Source organism: Struthio camelus, chromosome 3, assembly GCF_040807025.1.
Source record: "Struthio camelus isolate bStrCam1 chromosome 3, bStrCam1.hap1, whole genome shotgun sequence".
Classification (NCBI taxonomy): Eukaryota; Metazoa; Chordata; class Aves; order Struthioniformes; family Struthionidae; genus Struthio; species Struthio camelus.
The window spans coordinates 123,610,312-123,630,264 of record NC_090944.1 but is presented as its reverse complement, the minus strand read 5'-3'; the positions used below and the strand labels follow the sequence as shown (position 1 = coordinate 123,630,264).

General features: G+C 40.4%; 1 protein-coding gene across 3 annotated transcripts in view; it reads left to right on the top strand.

Annotated features, from left to right (window-relative positions):
* ALK (ALK receptor tyrosine kinase) overlaps positions 1-19,953 on the top strand; it is a 328,503-nt gene that overhangs the window by 265,376 nt on the left and 43,174 nt on the right. For all 3 annotated transcript variants that reach the window (XM_068940074.1, XM_068940075.1, XM_009690143.2), the window contains 2 exons: positions 9,122-9,216; positions 10,600-10,743. In XM_068940074.1, coding sequence (XP_068796175.1) covers positions 9,122-9,216; positions 10,600-10,743 — 239 coding nt within the window. The remainder of the gene's footprint in view (positions 1-9,121; positions 9,217-10,599; positions 10,744-19,953) is intronic.

The following is a 19,953-nucleotide window of genomic DNA, read 5'->3' as shown; positions in this document are numbered from 1 at the left end:
ACTGCTCAAAAGCATGTTTATTCAAAAGCTGCTTAGCCACAATATCCTTGTTTGGCTTACAACACTACAAAGAATCATTAAGAAGTTTTCCAAGAAATTAGATCACCTCTATTTTTAGAAACAGCTATTTCTTAAATGCTTGATATCCCTCAAGCTGTTTGTTAGAGAGGTTGGGGATAGGGATTATATTGTGGCAGAAAATCATAGCTAGAACATTTTAGGTGATTTGGGAGGAAGAGAAAGAGGGGAGGAGTATGACAAAGAAGCTAAATTGGAACTCCGGGATGTTGGATTTCTAGCACAGCATTAGCCTGTTGCACCCCTGGACACATGCTTAATTTCTGTGAGTAAAATGGGGAGAGAGACTCTCTTCTTTCCTCCCATTTTTTCGTTAGGAAAACATCCAGTTGAAATTTCATCCCTGGTAAGGTCTTACCTTTTGTATGCGAACTTTTAAGATGCTGAAGGCCTGGCTTTTTACACCTTCTCAAAGTTAGCTGTCCTTTCTTGTTCCGGAAAGAGTTGGCAAAGCATTCTGACAGTTGGCTCATGTGGTATGTGTATTAACAGAGCTGTAATCAATTCCAAATGCTCAGTATTTTCTGTGCATAGGGAAAGAGGGGCAAAGGGCCCAGTAAAGGACATGTCATCAAAGTATCTATAATTAAAAGAAGTTGATTGTGAGCAAGAGCTCCTTGAGCTGTTGGTTGAACAGATTATGCCTACCTGAGGCAAAAGACAAAGTCTCCAGAGGTTCTGCATGTAAACTTACTGGTTAGATACACTCAACATGAACTAGGAATCCTTGCTGTACTTCATTTGGCCCCTGTGGAGCCAGCCTCCCCTCCTGATTTTATTTACCTGCAAATCAGATAATCCGCGAGCAGATGTTAGAGAATTGGTCATATTTACACATTAATGCAGTGCTAAAATATTTGGGTTGAGAATAGTGCACGGAAGGGCATTGTTGTAAAGTTGTTTTATTTATTGGAAAATACGATTTGTTTTCCAGGAGTAAGTGATGAGTCTGTTGAGGATACTTCCTTTTTAACTTTACAGAAATTCAAGGAGAGAAGTTTTATATCTGAGACACTTGTTTGACATAAGTGTCTTGAGTTGTTGGTGTATTGGTATCTAAAGCCAAGCAAGGTAATACACTGTAACCTTTTATGTGGTTGATTAGAAAATAGAGTCTTGATAGCTTTGTAGTAGTTGGAGGTTTTGGCTTACTTTTTTACAATTGTTTTTAATAAATAAGTAAATGTGACTTTAAATTTTAAAAATGATGGGGTCATGGGAACGTGACAGTAAAGCAAACAGAATGCTGGTGTAACTGAAGATAAGTGATTCGCATAGCTAATAATTAGACATTCCGTTATCTTAACAAGTATGGTAAGATACACCTCCAAAAAGGTATATTGTGTAGATATAATAAAATGTAGGCAAAATAACAGCATGTGTAAGGAGGTGATTATCTGGAGCTTACTCCAAGCTGATACTTATTATCACCAACCGTCCTAATTTTGCTAGGCAACGTTAAAGGTGTGTAAGGTTTAAAAGGATTATCGTTAATAGACTGAAGCCTGGCTGGAAAACTAGTGCTTTGATTACAACAATAAACGAATTATAGCTCTTTTGATTTCTGCTCCCTTGGGGAAATTGAGGCCAATAGTGTGGCTTGACATGTAGACTAAATATTCTGTGTGTCCATCTACCACCTTGTTGCCTGCACTTCTGTGGAACTGGATTCAGTGATCCAGCTCTGGTCTCTTCAGGCCTATATTATCAACAAAACCTGTCCTTTTCTTCAAAGTTTTCGGTGCGACTCCTATGAGAGGAACCTCGTAAAGATAGCAAGTACTAACAGCAACCTATCCGCACTCAGTCCAGTCTTGTGTTCGGCATGATAGACATGTAAAGGGAATGTATCTGTATCTGCTGGCTAGAAAGGTTTGCTTGACTTCCTTTCTTCCGTAGGTTCATTTTTTTTTGAGCTACAAGGTCCAAATTCTTAGCCAGGGTTAAGTATTAGTGGCCTGGTGAGGGAAGGAGGAATGGGGAAGGAGTTCCTTTGAGGTCCCCAGAAACAAAATTCTTAGTCCTAAGCAACACTGATAGAAAGGCTTTGTCACTGATAGAAAGGCTGGGTTCTCGGTCCTTGTCACTGGGCAGCATGTTCAGAAAGTAAAAAATAATTTTGTTTTGGTTCCATAGTGCCCAGAGAGTTTCAAGATTCTTTCATGTTGATGACCTTTTCCTGGACACAGATTGAGGAATTTCATTATGCTGGAAGAGAAAAATTTGATTTACCTGGAAGGCTACTGAGGGATATGACCTTCCTGGGTGAGAAAGCAAAAAGCGCAACAAACTTAGGTTACCCTAGAAGGAGGTACTCTACTGCAGCAAATCAAAAGTCATGTTCAAATGGTTGTACTTGGTCCAGTTGCATTCGTTACCAGTTCCAGTGTTGCTAGCTCACTGGATTTATCTGAACTACCCTGGTGTTCATCGGTGTTTCGTCTGTATATTAAAATGGGATTCCCTTTCAGTTCTCAGGAATCAACCTCTTTGTTTCATCTGTCTTGTTCAATTTCCCTGATCTTAATGGCAGCCAGAACACAGAGGGGGAGTCTCGGACTTATTGCTGTCGAATCTAAGCATGGAATGAGGAGTGAAAAAAAGTTGTCAGTCATATTACTCTCTCTATTTCTACGAGATGGAGCTAAATACTCTTCCTATCTATTAATTTCTTCTTGCATAACATAAATTGCTCTGTCTCTCGCTCCTTTCAGACTGTATTTCTAAAAAGTTTCTGGGCACTGGTTTTCCCACTAAGGAAGAAGGGCAACGTTCTTGGCAACGTTTTGTGCCCGGAGATATATATGTCTCCTATTGTTCCTGGATTTTCTTCCTATTCTGCTATAAAGAATCAAAAATCCTCCAAACAAGCTGGAAATATTTCTCCCTACACTTTGCCATGTAGATATTCATTGGTAAAATCTGTCCTAGACCCAACTCTCTTTATGCTTTCTTCTGATATCCGTACAAGTCTAGCCTCTCTTGCTTAGAAGTGGTCCCACATTACTATCGTTCAAAACAGATTCAGTCTTTAATGTCCATGTCACTGCTGTTCTGTTTTGTAGCAGTAAATATTTCTGCTACTGTCCTTCTTATGAAATACAGTTATTCTGGTGATGGCTGTTCTGTTCATCTGAAAAAGTGTTTTGGTGATAGTGTATGCAGAGTACCTGTGACGGATTTTGTGGGTGTACCTATTCTGCATGCTTTCTTTTAATAACACATTCGAATCTCAACTTTTATTACTGTCTAATAAGTAACTTCCTGCATGGCAGTTCCATCACTGCAGCTGAGTTTGGTTAACATGCTTATGTTTCTCCAAATCATCTCACTCCAACTAAGTATGTCTTTTATCCCAAATAGCAAGAATTCCTCTGTGAAGTGAGTTAACAATGCATCATTTGTCCTAGAGGGCTTAATGGGAATCTGAGTTTAATAAGGGTTAGTGACCTGAAACTTTTCTGTTCCGTAAGTACCTCAGCCTCAAGCAGGTTCAACAATAATTATTTTAGCTAGGTAGAGAGAGAAATCAGTTCCATCAGAGGCAAAACATTATGAGTTATGAAAAGGTATCTGTACATACGGACACGCTGTCCTCATGTCACTGCACGGGGGATTGAGTACAGAGGAGATTAACATTCTGTCTTGGTTAATCATCCTTTTTGATGCAAAAGAAAAAAAAATAATGGTTATGAACCTTTCTAGAATAATAACATAAAGACAGCTTGAACTGTCTGTATTGAGCTAGTGACATTATTTAGGTGAAGTTCAGAGTTGTTACTGTTCATACAAAATAAGCTTTCTGAGGTCTTCAATTCAAGGAAAAGTCTTTGCTTTTCTCCAAATAGGAGAGGATATATAATACATCCAAAATCTAACATTTATATGCAATTAAGAACTGGGGATTGGTGACCTAAACAAAGCAGTTTGTCCTCATGGAATCTATAGAAACATAACTATAGATGTATTTTCATATTTCTGATACTGTATTTCACTTTGTAGGTAAGGCCCAGGTGTTTCTGAGAGAACCAGTCTTCTGTTAGGATCAGCAAAAAAAAAAAAAAAAAAAAAAAGGTGGGGGAAAGGGGGCAAAAAATCCAGCCAACTGAAAACCAAAGGTGATGTGATTAAGCTCAAATACTGATCACCCTGAAATAAAATCCAGGATTCAAAGTTCCTGTGCAACGGGGAAGACTATGGTCCAGAAGATTTGATGTTGACTGGTTTCTGTCGCAGATTTAACTGAATTGGAATATGCTTGGTCCTGCCTTTCAAGGAACTGTTCATTTGGATTCATGGGTTGAGCCAAAGACACAAACCAAAGAAGGCTTGTTTGTTATGGTCTTTGGCATTTCTTATCTGTGATTCTGAAGTATTTGATATGTCACCAGTAGTCACTCTTGAGTAGTTTTTGAATTTATATAAAACTCTTATGCTACAGACAGCTGAGCTGATGTTTCTTGGCGGGAGGGGAGAAAGGGGTTGAGTTCATTTCTTTGTCCACCCTGTACAGCGTTTCCCATCTGCCTCAAACAGATTTTAAAAGACCTTTGCATCAGATGCGTTTGCAGCTCAGCCAGCACGCAGCTCTGTTGGATGTAGATGGTACTCCTCAATTGTCATACATTTAAGAAACTTTTTTCTAGCTGTGCTCCTGGAATCAAATAGAACAAAAGAAGAGAGAGCGCAGAAGTAATTTCCACTAATCCTCAAATAACCATATTTCTAATATCCAAGCCATTCAGACCTTTCATAACAGCCATATTTTCATTCCCATAAAGAGACTTAGCTTACAAATGCAAAATTATCTGACCAGGATTTGGATTCCATGTGAGGATGTTGCTGGGATTTCATAAGCAACAAAGTCATGACAGAATTGCCAAAGTTAAATTGCTGGAATTAATAGTCTTTCGTGGCCATCCACCAAAGCGTCACTGTTTGGAGCAGCTATATGCTAGTTCAAGTACTGGATGCTCGGTCAGCGTACACTACTTGAGCTGTGTATAAATATCAGTGAGAACGTTGTCACTTACAGCATTATACTAAACCACTACAGCAGCAGGTGCTTGTGGTGTTTCACTATCAGCTTTCATCAACATCAAAGGAAGTCATTTCATTGATTTCAGTAAGCATAGGATGGGACAAAAAGAAGGAAAGAGGAGCAAGAGACCAAGATCTCATGTGTGGATTTTTTTTTCCTTCTCACTGGTGTGTGACATTTCCATCTTTAGTTTTGATTAAATTTCCCTTAGTTAGCCCATTAAGCTAAAACCACCAGAGCTAATGATTGAAATGTTGGTTAACTGATGATCTTGTTTCAATGGAATTGGAAAGACGTCATATTTCTAAATTAGTAGTGACATTAAATTGGAGAAGAGAAAAAGATGAACCATTTCTTGCAGAAATGCTTGTCTTAAGAGAAGGTTTGTACTGAATCTGTATTTGTGTTAGAAAAGACATCTAATTAACAGGCAACACGAGAAGCACTGGTGGATCTAGCACTGTTTGACGTTCACATGATTCTTCTGTTTGGGAGCTTTTCTGTCATTTTTATTTATCCCTGATGAACTTAAGGAAGTCTCTCAAGAATTCTGGTCCCAGTGCTCCTGTCTCTGGCATGTAGGGTAGGACTATCAAGCAATTGGTCACTGAGCAAGCCAGGTGAACACAACAGGACACGTTCTGCTGCTTGTTACAATCTGTGCAGTTAAAATCAGCAAGGCTATCTCTTAACTTGAATGAGCTGTGAACAAGAGTAAAAGGTAACCTATTGCATTGTTATATGGGTGTGTTAGATGACGTTCCTTGACAGAAGTATTGTTTTATATCATACCTTCCTTTTCTTAGGGACTGAACATTAGAGGACTCTTGTATGTATAACCCTTTGTTGTCTGAAGAGACAAGATATGAACAGTGCATGAACAGTCAACATCCTGAGGCATGAAGCTTAGGTTCTGCCCAGGAAATTGCCCAAAGCTCTTTTCAGAGATATTTAGTTGCCTGCATATGGGAAGAAGGTCCTTGGAAGTCCTTGCAGAAGTACCTATCTTCTTTTATGTAACCTGACCTGAATTCTGCAGAAGTGGAGGTAAAAGCTGGCACTGAAGAGTATTTCTAAGAGCTACTTATTTGTCTTTGTACTTAATTGCCCAGGCTCAGTTTAGCGCCGCATGGATGTAAGTACACATCAAAATATCCACCTCTCCAAATGGCGTTTAGTGTGCAGCCTCAGCAGACAGACCAAAGATGAGATGCATCACATAGTCTCAACTCCAGTGGTCCCTTCAGCTTGACATCAAGGCTTGCTGTTTACTGGGCATGGATTCTCAGACACAAGCCCACTGAAAGCTGAGTAGTTGAATCAGTTTCCACCTTACTTCTTCCTGGAGGTTTCAGCATCGTACAACAGGGAGCGAGAAGCCTCTGCTGAGTTATGGTTAAACTACTAATATGCAGTTTACAGACCAGTGTGGGTGCTGATTTCCCTTAACATTCCAGCCTGGGACCCCTGGTGGTTCAGAAGCTGTTTCAGTTATGGTTCAGTCATCTCTGCTACTGGAACAGTAACCTAAAGGAAAAAGTGGGACAGAGCCCACTTTGTCAATCCAACAGCCTATGTTTGAGACTTAGATGGCGTGTCTCAGGTTGAATGGCTTATGTTTTATGCTGGCGCCTATAATGTCATCTGAAATGTTGTGGAACGTCAGCTGTGGAGCAAATAGCAGTGGGCTGGGAGGACAGCAGATATGCTTGGAAGCAAGTTTTGTAATGTTCCTTCTAGTTCCCCCAACCGTACCCACAATGGGTTTCAGGTACACTGACTAAGAATTGTGAGGCTTCCGGCAATGTCAAGCTGCAGCTGCGCTTTGTGTGGACTGGGAAGGAAAATACACGCTTTTGCAATCTTCAGAGTTATTTGGATCGAGCTGTTACATTTTTGGGCTCATAAGGGCAGATCACTCAGGAAACAAAATTATATTTTGGTGTTTGGCGTTTCCTTTGATGCTGGGGTAGTCTCCTTCAACGTATTTGCTGCTCATTGTGTCTGACAGTTGCTCTTTCATAGCAGCTGTTCCTGTCTTTAGAACATAAAAAGTCCATTGTAAATTACTGTCTCTGCATGTCTGACACATTCTTTCTATACTAAGGAGGGAGATGTTTCAGTATTGAGGTGCTGTTATTTTGCTTTACAGGAAGTAAAGAGTGAGGAAGGAGGAACATAGTAAATACATGAACTCTTTTCTGCTATGAACAGACTTTGTTCTGTTCAAACCCCTTTGCGTGTTTTGGAGGCTGCTGCAAATTTCTTCTTTTTAAAGTTTTCTGTTTGGTTGGCTCAGCTTTTATGCCTGTACCTCCTAAAGCTTTAGCTCAGTGAGAATGCCAGTTGCAGAATAAGAAGACACTTCATTCCAGACATCTTCAAAAGGCACGTATATTCTTGGAGTCTATTGTAGTAAGTCATCATTGGTAGAGAAAGCTGCCCTGTATCTGAGATCAACATGGAAGTTAGTTAAGCTTTTTGATGGGGCCAGTTAACTGAAACAAAACACAGGAATATGTTGTCCCCGAAGTAAAAGTACATATGAGCATAGATACTCCACCTGAATAGTGTTTTGTGGGATTGGTTTGTTAGCGAAGAATAGGTGGATTTTAAAAACAGCAGGAGACATCAAGACCAATATAAGAGTACTGATAGCAGACAAAAAGCTGGCAGAGGGCATTTTAGACCAAGTCCTGGGTACAAAGGACTACTAGCGTTTGTAAGAAAAAATTGTTTCTGTTGATATTTAAACTCTTGCTGCAGTAAAGACAACAGGACTTTGTGCTTTCTTTTCAAGTAAATAGGACTGCTTCTCAAAAGTACCTTATTCTGTCATCAATTTTGCCTCTGAACTGAAACACCTGCAAGATTTCGCATTCTGACTAAACGCTTATACCTAAAAATGTAGAAGGAACCGTCACCTAGTGATCCAAATTAAAGTGATCCAAATGAATGGGTTTAACTTGTGCCAATGTAAAACATCAAGAAGCAGCAGAGAGTGAGGTTTAAGTAATATTTCATATTCTCCTGCAGCTTATTATATATCATAGGGTAGTCTTATATTTTTTATAGTCAGGACGCAATCTCTCAGAGTTGTATCTGACCTCAGAGACATGGCTGGCTGCTTTTAGAAATCGCTCTTCTGTACAAAGCATAGGATTATGGCCTTCCTGGCAGATATGCATCAGGAGCAGATGAACTTTCTAAGCTAAGAGCCAGTCTAAACCCACAAGTGCCCTGAATCATTACATGACCTATATACTTACAAAATTTGAAACATTTCACTGTGAATTATTTTTGATGTACCTATTGACATGTGATGTCACTGAGGGTGAATTTACAGTGATCTTTCTTTTGGTAACCTGGGAGTGGCAGAATTCCCCTGCAAAAGCCAACCGAGTATATGAAAGTGATTTAAGGCAAACCTGCCCAACTTCTACAAGGCGATAATGAGTTCTGCCATTCCTGTAGACTACCCACTGTCAGTTCTTCTCTTACTTGACTGCCAGGACTGCTAGGTATGCCTTGTTTCCTCAAGGATGGATCAGCACCAAATACTTACTGAATTGGTTTCAGCCTTTCATTGCCAATTTCTTTTAAAAACTCCTAAATGACTTTAAGAGCCCCAGTCTACTTATTTATCTTAAGACTGCAGGGCATAAATCATCTGTGAATATAAAATAACTTGGGTGTCTACCTTTTTTGTGCCAGAAGCCAGGGGACTTTGACTTTTTTGCTGACACCTGCACACACATGGCTCCTGTACTTTTGGAGGGATAAGGTGCTAAATCATTTCTCTGTCTAGCTGTATACATGTACAGTTCACCTCGTCAGATCACCCTTGCCCACCTGGGGTTAAGATACTACTTCTGTCAATTTAATACTGTTATCTGTCAAAGGAAAGCTTTTTTTCCTCTTTCTAAAACTTATTTAATTATGAGTAATTCTGAATTTCATCTCTTTAACAGAATTTAATCCCTATTCTTCCAATCTGTGCAGGTTTTGGTTTCAGATCATCGCTTCATGGGAAGAAGGATCCGATGCCATTATTGCTTTTGACAATGTCTCTCTTAGTCTGGACTGTTATTTAACAAGTAAGTTTGCCTTTAGTTTGCTAGTGGTTTGTCTTCTATTTGCTATGCAAGTGAAATTTGGACAAGGGCCGAGACTGTAAGGAAGAGATTGAGTGTCGTGTGAAGAAGGTTCTTGAAATTTAAAGGTATGTTTCTGAAATAACTGTGCTTAGATGAAGGAGACCTGTTCAGATGCATATCTTATTAGCGAAGCTGACTAGTGAATGGGTTCTGAGTTTGGCAGTAAACGGATGGTAAGACATATGGTGTGGGAGAGTGAACTACTGGCTGAGATGTTAGTATCACCTCTCCAGCAACCTGATCCAGGAGCCAGTCTGTGATTATAGGGAGTTCCACATGACCTGATTTGCTGTGTGTGACAGTTTTCAAAGTGAATGGCAGTTGGGCTCTGGCTTGGAAAAGACTGGTCTGTCTGTGATTGACAGTAACTTTGCAATAACATTGGGCACAATACTCCGGTTGAATTAGAACAAGTTTTTTTTTGCTTGGGCTAATGTACATTTAAGTCTGAATCAGAAACTAGGATCTCTAACTCTCTTCCAGCCTTGGGAAAAATTTGGGTTCAGATCCAGACTTTTTGATTGACCACGCTCTAGAATGTGCGCAGTCTATACCTTAGCTGCCAGATTTACCCCATTCAGATTTTTGTTGAGCCTTTGTGTCCGGCTCATCTTTCATCATCTCATGCATAGTGAATTGCTTAATTCATAAACACATCCAGCGATCCATCATTCTATACCTCGCACCAACAACTTGCATGAGGATTGCTACTTAGAATACACGAAACTTTTACCTTGGGCTGAACAGTACAACCTCCATTTCCTGAGCTTGAAGCTACAACCACTGTTCTCTCTAGTAGTTCTGTAGCAGTTCTTCAGATTGAACTAATTTTTCATCCAATGGCAGTCAGAAAGTTTCATCCACTTTCTGGAGTTGTATTAATTTACATTGGCTGGGGCTGTGAGTCTTTCCATTTATGCAGTGATACCTCTTGGTTTCTGTGTGTAAGTATGATGTATCTTGGCCTGCAGTATTCTAAAGAGATCCTATAATTAGCCTGCAATTTAAAAAGATTGCATATATTTTTACTGACTAAAAGAGAAGCTTTCTAACAGTTGCTAAAGATTATATTCTGTATTTCTGCTTTGTGTCTTCATTCATATGCTGTTTAATCAATCACTCATTCCTCTCTTTATTTTTCATTTGTAACAGCTCCCATAACAGCAGTGAAAACTCAATCTGCTCTTTCCTTTTAATATTGACATATCCTGTGGCTGCAGGCTCATGTTCTAGCAGAGAAGCTTTCGGCTGTTATTTACCTCGAGTTTTGGATTGCATGCTGACTCAGAACAGTGAAACCAAACTCTGACTTTTTGCTTCTAGTCAGGGGAGAGAAGTCATCTCAAGGTGTCAGTCCGGACTCGAGCAATTTGCTTACCAACAGAGGTGGCCAGAAGAAGTTTGGATGGGAACAAAAGCTTCTGGAAAATCTCCAGCTCAGCACCGCCCCTGTTTCTGGTCCAGCAGGTAGGAAATTGTCTGGCCTGTGAAGCGTTTTCAGATTGCTGGGGTCTCCAACAAGTACAGATATCAGTTAAATGTGCTGAATGCAATATGATATCTTTTTTGCTTTTTTTTTTTTTTTTTTACCAAAGCCTTTGTTCAGAGCTTTTCCCAAGTCCCTTACAAACAAAACAAAGCTGTAAAAAAGCAAGTGCCTTTAGCTGTTATCTATGACTTGGATTTTGATTGCAAGCCTGTGAAAGAAAAGAACCAGAAGGAGGCTCTTCTCAAAGTAAGGATGTCCAGAGGAACAAAGTACAGCCTGTGGTAATCTGAACACTCATCTCCAGTTAGTATAGACGTGGTATGAAATAATAAAGCTTCTCCTCCTTTTCAGCAATGTTTTTGTTCCCTATTTGAAATATTACAGTATTTTTTATTTTAAAAAACGTAGCTTCCAGTTAGTTAGAAATGTAAGCCTTGTCCGAGCAGTCTTATTCCTCTTCCTAAATCCTAGCTTCCTGTGATGTTTGTTCTCACTTTGCCCCTGTTCCCCTTTCCAGCTAAGTTGCAGTTGCTTGGCCCAAACAGAAGCAAAATCTCCCTTCTCTCCTCTTTACAGCACTGCATTCCAGCCAGTTGTCTCCTCTCTCCCAAGCCCGATATTCTTGCCCATCCATTCCCAGTATCTGTTTCAGGCTCTACACATGCATGTCTGTTTCAGTCCACCTCCCTCCCTCCTCCTCCTTGACAGCTTTTCTCCCTGGTTTGATTCAATTAGCTACTGCCTCAAGCCTGCCTGGGGGACTATGAGGAGCAGGGATGAGCACTGAAATGTGGGGTGACTACCAGAGAGACACGCATTTGCTACAGCTGCCACCCTCAGCGTTGTGTGCAGCTATTTCTCCTGACTAAGGGCTAAAGTTACTTGCCTGACAGTTTAAAATATCACTCCTCTTAAGGTAGAGAACAGGGGCACCAGTTGATGTATGCCTCCTTTACCTTGTCGGTAAGCCCAGGAATTTGTTCATGCTACCTCGATCACTTCCATTCTTCTGTCTTAGTTAGCTTCTTTAAATCTATTCTAGGTTGTGTTTGACTCTGCTACCTGGCAGTGTACTGTTGAAATACATGAACTAGTGTTAAGTTACCTCTGACACCAACAGGAATCTAGTCAGTATGGTCAAAAGCTCCACACAGTCTTTAAAGTCTGCCTGAAAAGCTGAGCATATTAGCTTAATCTGTGCTGCCACAGTGGGGCAGCTGTTGGTACCTGAATTCTCTTGTAAAGCTAGCTCCGATGGTGGAGGCTGAAGATGTAGTCTGCAGGTTAGGCTAAGAGTTGCTGTCAGATGGAGTTTATTGATATTATCTGTACTGAGCACTGTAAAGCAAGAAAAAGTACTGGTGCAAAGAATGAGACAGAGGGAATGAGCCATCTTGCAAAGGATGCTGGGCTGGGTAGACCTTTACCCTGGCTGCCGTACTTGTCTCTGGCTCTGTTACAGGTGGTCATGTGTGAGCTTGGGCAGGTCACAAAGGTACAGTTGCCAAAATGTCTCTTAAGTCCTCATTGCAGAATTTTTGAAATGCTGCCTTTGATTTCTGCACATCAGTTCCCTGTCTGTAAGTGGAGCATCCTTTTACTTTTCTAGTGCTTTCAGTATTGCTTTTAGGTCAGTGATCTTGTGGTAGGATCCATACAAAGGTGCAGACTGTGGACTTCTGGCTGACTTTCCAAAACAATATTCATGCTGAGGTGATGATGTAGTTGCCTAATGTGCCTAATGCAGCTGTAGGTTTTTTTTTTTTTTTTTTGGGGGGGGGGGGGTGGTTTCCTGGGTACCTACTATTTTAGTAACGCAAAGGCCGTTAGATATCAGGTTCATATTGGAGAATGGCCTGAATTTTGGATCCAAAGTTAATCTGTGAAGTGAGAGTATAGGTGTTAGGCTAGAAATCTTGTGGCAATAGGCTTCTCCGAGAACTTGGTTACTTCCTACTTCTTACTAGACTAGAGATGACAGAACATCCTCTAGATCTTCTGCTCCCTGTCCCATCTGGAAAATGCAATTTAAAGAAGTGCTGGGAAAGTAGAAATAATGTGAGTCAAATTGTAGGGAGGTAGAAGAGAAGTTTGTTGAGGTACACTGAGAAACTGAAATTACTTGTTATGAATTTGAGGTGAAGGTTCAATTCCTGTGATATTTAAGCAACCTTGCCTTCCTGAGCTTGTTCCTCTGTCCTGTTCATGGCTTTGTCTGATGTCGCCTCCAGTCCTTGGGGCTTGCACTCACTCCTATAGCAATTTCTTTCCTTTGTGCCTTCTTGGAATGTTCAGGGCAGAGATCAGAGGAGCTAAGCTGCAGCTTCTTGCAAGGCCTGGATGGAAAGTTGTTGCATTTCTGAGGGTCTCCACAGCACCGAATCCTTTTTTCTGTTGTGTTACAGTGCCCCTGCTCTCAGTAAACACTGCTTATTTGGTCCCTGGGCTATGCATTTTACCCAGCTTTAATCTTGTTACTTTCTGTATCCTATAATGCATTTAAGAAACCTCAGGCTGAGTCTGTCAAGGCCGTTACTTTGATGGCCACATATTTACTGTTTTGTAAGTGAACCAACAGCATCAGCGCCACCCCAAAGTCCCAAAGACTGCACTAACCAATATGAGCTGAGCCAAAAAGTAATTACAGCTAATGTGATCTTTTGCTTGTGTGATGGATCACAGGCTATAATATTTCCTTCTTAACAAATCATATTAAAACAATATTAAAGCAATAAACTGTGTTTCTATAGCTGGGGAGACAACAAGGTAATAAAACACCCTCCCCAAGTCCCTGAGCCACCTCAGCCTGCACGACAGGAAGTACAATCTGAAAGACAGGTACCCCTTTGTTTATATTATAGGAAATCTAGAGTAGTTCATTGCTTTCAAGGGTAAGAGCCTGGATTTGTTCGTCTGTAACTGAGAACAGCCTCTTATACACACCAGTTGATTTTGCCTGTGCTTGGAAACCCAGTTTCAGCAAAAGTGGTAAATATTCATCACCGCTAACATCCCTGTCCTCTTCGTTCTCAGACCCTGTACACAGTGAACCGTGTCTTCAACCCAGCCATTGCTTATTATGTCTTGGCATGCCTCCAGCCTCTGGAGGCCAACGGAAGGTTCGAAACGCATAACACGAGCATGCTATAAAAGATACTGAATCTCCCAGAAACCTATTGCCCGTTGTCATGTGTAACACACAAGCTGATGAATGTGCTGTGTAGAGAGTAAGGCCCCAGGGCTGCTACAACTAATGGTCACGTTATTTTTTCTCAAGTTCCTTGATGGCGACCAGGACTCACACAGATTTCACCTCACCCAGTCACTTGCACTGCAAGGTGACCACTGGATCGATGGTAACAGAGTAATGCAGATGTTTTCCTTTTTGATTAATTGGTCACATGTCCTTTGCTGGAGTGCCAGCTTCTTGCTGAAAGGCTGTGAATGAAGCTTGCTATTAGAAGAAACTTGCAAGAAGGCTGTAAGAAAACCTGTTTATATCAAAGGATTGAAGCAAATTTAGTGGAAATTGGATTTTTGGTTGAAATAGTTAAATCTGTGCAAAAGGCTCGGTGCTGTTTGTTTTGATGTAAACCAGACTTACTTTGGATTAGTTTTAAAATTGATTAGGTATTAGTTTAAGCAAAACTGAAAGCCACGCAAACCACAACGTCTCTCTACGGGGAGTTTAACTACCAATTAAAAAGCCAATTTAAATCAAACTAATGCAATTTCCTTCTCTAGACAAGGCCTGAATGTGGGAAATTCAGGCACAGAAAGATACAGAGAGCAATAATGAGGAACTCGAGGTAAACAAATGACTATCATGAAGTCTGGAGGACACAAAATGGGATTCTCAGTAGACAAAAGCTGATAACAAGACACAGGCAATCAGGCTTTAATTAAAGATTTCTGGTGCTTCTGAATAGGCTGCAAATACCATGAGTATAGCCTCTCTTCTGATGTTTCACCTTCTCCGCTGTCCCACTTACAACTTAATAGAGTCAGGACACACAGGACAAACACGTGTGTGTTGGGAAATGAACAAAAAAGATTACCTTTTTCTCAAGTGTTGCGTTGTTCTGTCCTATCCAATACTCGTGTCCACCAGCCATTATGTGACCATGGTTTCTTGCATGGAAAGTGTCATCACATCATTTTCTGATTCATACCGGCTTATCCTTCAGCTATTGCCTTTTCCCCACAACACTTAGTGGTTAGACAGATTTTGTCTTTTGCAGCAGGATGAGTTCTGTTAAGAGTACTTACATAGCTGTTTCTCGGAAGAGCTCTGAGTCACATTAGTTAATCAGATAAAGGAGCTGAAAGGAACAGCAGAGCGAGTATTAAGTAAAAGAAAATTACATTTGCTTGCTCTATGTGTGCAATTATACTAACCGAACTGTTGGCATAATGCAATAAAGGTATCTGCAGAATTGTATTTTTATATTAAGCATCAATTAACACAGTGAAGGAACAACTCACTGCCTCTCCCCCCCACAACAAAAGTGGCATCCTGGACAGTGATAGAAGGGGTTCTGAAATGACTGGTGGGATCTCAAGATTACATAGGCATGAATTTCTTTATTGCAGTGTTTACACTTGCTTTCTGTGAATGATTAAAAATAGTAGAAATGCAATACTCAGAATCAACACACAAACAGATCCCAACATAACAAAGTTAAAATGGAGTTACTGCTCTCCCAAGTTAACCATGCAATTAAAATAAACAGGGCAATTCACACATTTTAGACCTAAAAGTAAAAGCTGCCCACTCTTTCAGAATAACAGTTTAAATTGTGTAGAAACTGCTCTAAATTGTAGGAAAGGTTTTGAAATAATTGTGCCACCTTCTCCCAACTTGGTCTCTATTATTCATTGTTCATTTTTGTTATCCTTTGTAATTGTGAACAAACAAATTCAAAAAATGAGTAGTCTCTCTTGTTTAAGAACTTTTACTCAAAACTCCAGCTATCTCTTTATGTGAAATATAAAAGAAAAAAGAAAATAATTTTCTTCATGCTGCTTTGTTAGTTTCTGATTCCAAAAAAATAGCAAGAAACAAACCATTCTCATAGCTGTTCACAGTCAACCCCTTGCCCTATTGCCCTGTCCACAGATGATTTCCTACAAGGATACCCTGATGGTGTTCCCTTTATCTATAGGGACACTTCAGAAAAATCTAAAAGAATCAAGCTTTGAGTACGTCTTTGAAATGAACCTCTGAACCAATCTGATGTACTTTCATTGCCACTGCAGTTTCTCTTTTTGTTGAGCTGAAAAATTTGTCCAGGTCTTCCCTTGCCTTTCTCTTCACTTAGAAAATGGTAGGACACAGTAGAAATAGTAACTCCGTAGATAGCTGACATACCAGCCTCCTCTTCATCTAACCATGCCTGTATTACAGATGTCAAGACTGCTAACAAGACTCATGGATTTCTACCTCACATGCAGTGGGATATTCTCCTGGTCATCTTATGTCCCCTTAGTATCACTCTGCAGACATACTTAATGGTTTAAGGACTACAATTGTGAGCACAACCTAATTTTGCCATTTACCATCCTCTTTCACATTTCCCCACCCCAGCCACCATCAAACACACACACACACACACACACACACACACACACACACACACACACACACACACACCATTAACCTCTGACAAACTTAACCCTGGAAAAGGTAATGATCTCAAATTACTGCTCACAAGACGCTACTAAACAACTGAAGGCAAAGCAAAAGTGAAAAGTTTTTCCTTCTTTACAGCACTAAGCATGTTTCTTGCAGTGCAGTTTGTCTACAGATTTTTAGCACAGACCAACCCTAGAATTACTTTGAATGAGATTACTCAGGCAGTGAGTCAAGAGTATATCCCTCAACACAAATCATTATACCAAGGGCCGGATAATGTTATTGAAGACTGAGATGCACGATTTCTGTTAAGTCTCTGACTTCTTGTCATGGTCAAATATTGTTAGGGAATTTGTGAGTGTTTTACAAATAGATGGAGCAAGAATTCTTTTTGTTGTATCTGGCATCATGTTTGAAAATGGCTACATTAGAGGAAGAAGTAAAATGAAGCCCCTGAGGGACAATTAACAGAATTATTTGCCTCTAGAAGTTTAGCCATTGGGGTTTGTGCCCCCTAAAGCATAGGATCTTAGAGCCCTTATTAATGTTTATTTTATCTAACGGAAGTGGGGACAGCCTCATGGCCTCAATAGAGATTGTAGCAGGGAGTTCCACAAGCTGCCTAGACGTTCTCTTTTAAAGCATTCATGTTTCTCAGTAGTGTGTTACTCTACATTCGAAAATAAGACAGGCAGCGTGTAGCTTGGTACATGATCTTCCCAAGTCACAATAAAGTTTTCATTTGGGATAGTCATTTTGTTAACCTAGGTTCGAACCAGCTTAATTCAACCAATGCCAATTAATACGTTTAGGCCTGTAAGTATAGCTAAAATGCCAAAGATTGTTTTATGGCATGATTTTTATGTGCTATATGTGACAGTGAAATTGTTTTTTACTTTTGCAGTATAGATGTGCTTGATTGTGTTCTGTTCATTGTTATTAGTTGTTCTTTGCAGCGGTGCCTGCGTCAGTGCTACCTTGGGCTGCAAGTTGTGTCAGAGCCTCAAAAGAATTAGTCATTTAAAGTCTTGTGGCTTTTTTCTTTTTCTTTTGCAAGAACAGGACGTCCCTCCTCTGTGCTGTGACTGAAATCCAGAGCCATTAATTATTGTGCATTTTACCTATCTAGTCCAGGCTGTGCAAAAACTAGAATATCTGCTCTGCAAAGGAAAATAATCACGAGTGAGTGAGTGGAAGAACATGTGTGTGTGTAAACATATAAATAAATCTAATTTGGAAAGAAAAGTTGGGGAGAAGGAATTTTTAAAATCTATTTCAACAGAGCCAAAGCTGCATTTCTTGCAAGATGCTGTGGGTTAGACCTTAGCATTTTGCTGGGGAGACTGCCAGGGAGCTTAGGGAGGACATGCATGCGAGTGGAGGGACAGGCGACCAAATATTTGCTCTGTGAAGTTTCCAGTGGGAGTGTGGGTTCCATCAAATGAACTACTGTATAAATTAATCATTGAAATGTATTATTCCAATTCTGAATCTCAGTGCAGCGAATCTTCATTTCTTTTCTTTTTTTCCCTTAAATTGGAATTTTCAGTTTTTAAATGCAATTAGCATTCTTATTCACAACTGCTAATGATAGAACATATCAGAGACCCTACATTTGTCTACCTGTTAGTTTTCATCATGGGAATGCTCAGCTGCTTCTGGAAACCAGGCATCTGTAACTTGTGTGAAGTTGGGCAAACTTCCAAAACCTGCTAGTTGTTTTGAGAAGATTTAAACCAGAAAGTCCTGCTTTTTGGCAGCTATCCATGGGGTGAATGTGAAGTGCCAGCAACGTTACCCTGTCACATACTGCAGAACAAAGGAGAGGTATGCTCTGTGTTATGTGACAGATCACAGTTGTGCAGTCATGGAAAAAATCTATGCTTTTGTCCTAGCTGCTTAAGGAGTTTCAGTTCAGTGCTGCTGCTTTAGTCTTTGGAGATCAAAGTTGTGCTTAAAATTGAATTACTGTAAACTGCTGTGGCATGCAGCAACCTGTAGAAATGCTCTCTGTGAGCTCTTGAGACACTGCAGTCATTTCTAGAATCAGAAGAAAATCAATCCTTTACAGGGAAGGAATGGCTACTTTTATTTTTAAAAGTGTGGGGGGGGGGGACACAGCTAAGGCAGACAGTACTTTGAGAATGTTTTGATACTGGGTTAGTGGTTTAAGAATTTTGACTGCTGTTACCTCTTCAGATTGAGGATTGGCTTTGTGAGATTTTCAAGAGGGCAGAGGGAGGGAAGTGTGAGGTTTTTAGTCTGAATCAAAAATTGTAACTAAGATCCATCCGTCCTTATTATGTTGAATGAGGGGTGAATTTTTTCCCCATACCGTATTCTGTCCCATTTAATTCCGCAATAAAGCTGTTACGTGTTGGACTGGCTTTTGGTGTAAAATATGGAAGAGAAATTAAAACAGGAGGAAGACTTTTGTTTGCAAGTCAGTGCAGCAGTGACAAATGAGAGAACATGGAACAACTGGCTCTAGGTTTTACTAAAATCCTTGCCTTCAATCAGCTGCAGTCTTCCACGGACTTCACTTGGGCCAGAGTTCCTCCTGCTATGTTTTGTGTGAATGTCACTACCCAGCTCTGCTACTTCTGAAACACGTCTGCTCCTTTTTCTGTCTACCATTCCTTTTGTATTTACCTAAACTGAGCAACTAGATACGTGTGCTAGCGCTGACTGCACCAGCTGCAGGATCTGGGACACAGGATTTATAAGTTTGCATGTATCACTGTGCTGATACATCAGGACTGCTTTTGAAATCTAAGGCAGCACCTCCTATGTTCAGACTCATCTCCAGGTTCTTTACATCATGCTCCCTGGCACAATATATCTGTGGCTTTTCAGTTCCTCAGACCTCTCAGACTCCGTTTTAAAAGCCATATTGTGAGAGCTTAGATGCACATTCACTCATCTTAAACTACCAGCACTGTTTGCTCTTACCCTGATGTCATCTCTGCACTCGAAGTGAGCACCCTATAGTCTGTCAAAGAGACAGAAAGTACAAAAACTTTTCTGGTTGCTTCAGTTTGAAGTCTAGAGGCGTAACGTACAGCAGGAGGGCATTGTTTTCTGCTCCACAAGGGCACTGGGCTTTTTAAGGAGAGAGAGTGCCAGTGAAAAGCATTTCAGAGTAATTATGTAGTTTATTGATTGCCTATCCACGGAAACCAGTGGGAGTCAAGAGCTGCCAGCGTTAGGTCCAGCTATGGTGCATGTGGACCTTACATGTGTGGCAGTCTACAGATATTTTTGCCAAGGTCCGGTAAGCAGATACTTAAAGAATGAAATTTACCTAAAGTAGGTAAGTCATAAATGCAGAGCTTGACCACGGCAACAGTATCCGTATGCTGTGTTCACTGCTAGGTGTCATCGCTTTCAGTTTTCCATTTAGATTCTCTCATGTTCTCAGTTTATTGTCCCCTTCAAGGTCACCTGCTTCTACCTTTGGGAACATGCTTGATGTTTCACAAGAGACGTCAGAATGGCTTCTTATTGTTCCAAACCGAGACATTTAACCTGCCTGCTTTGCTAAACATATGTT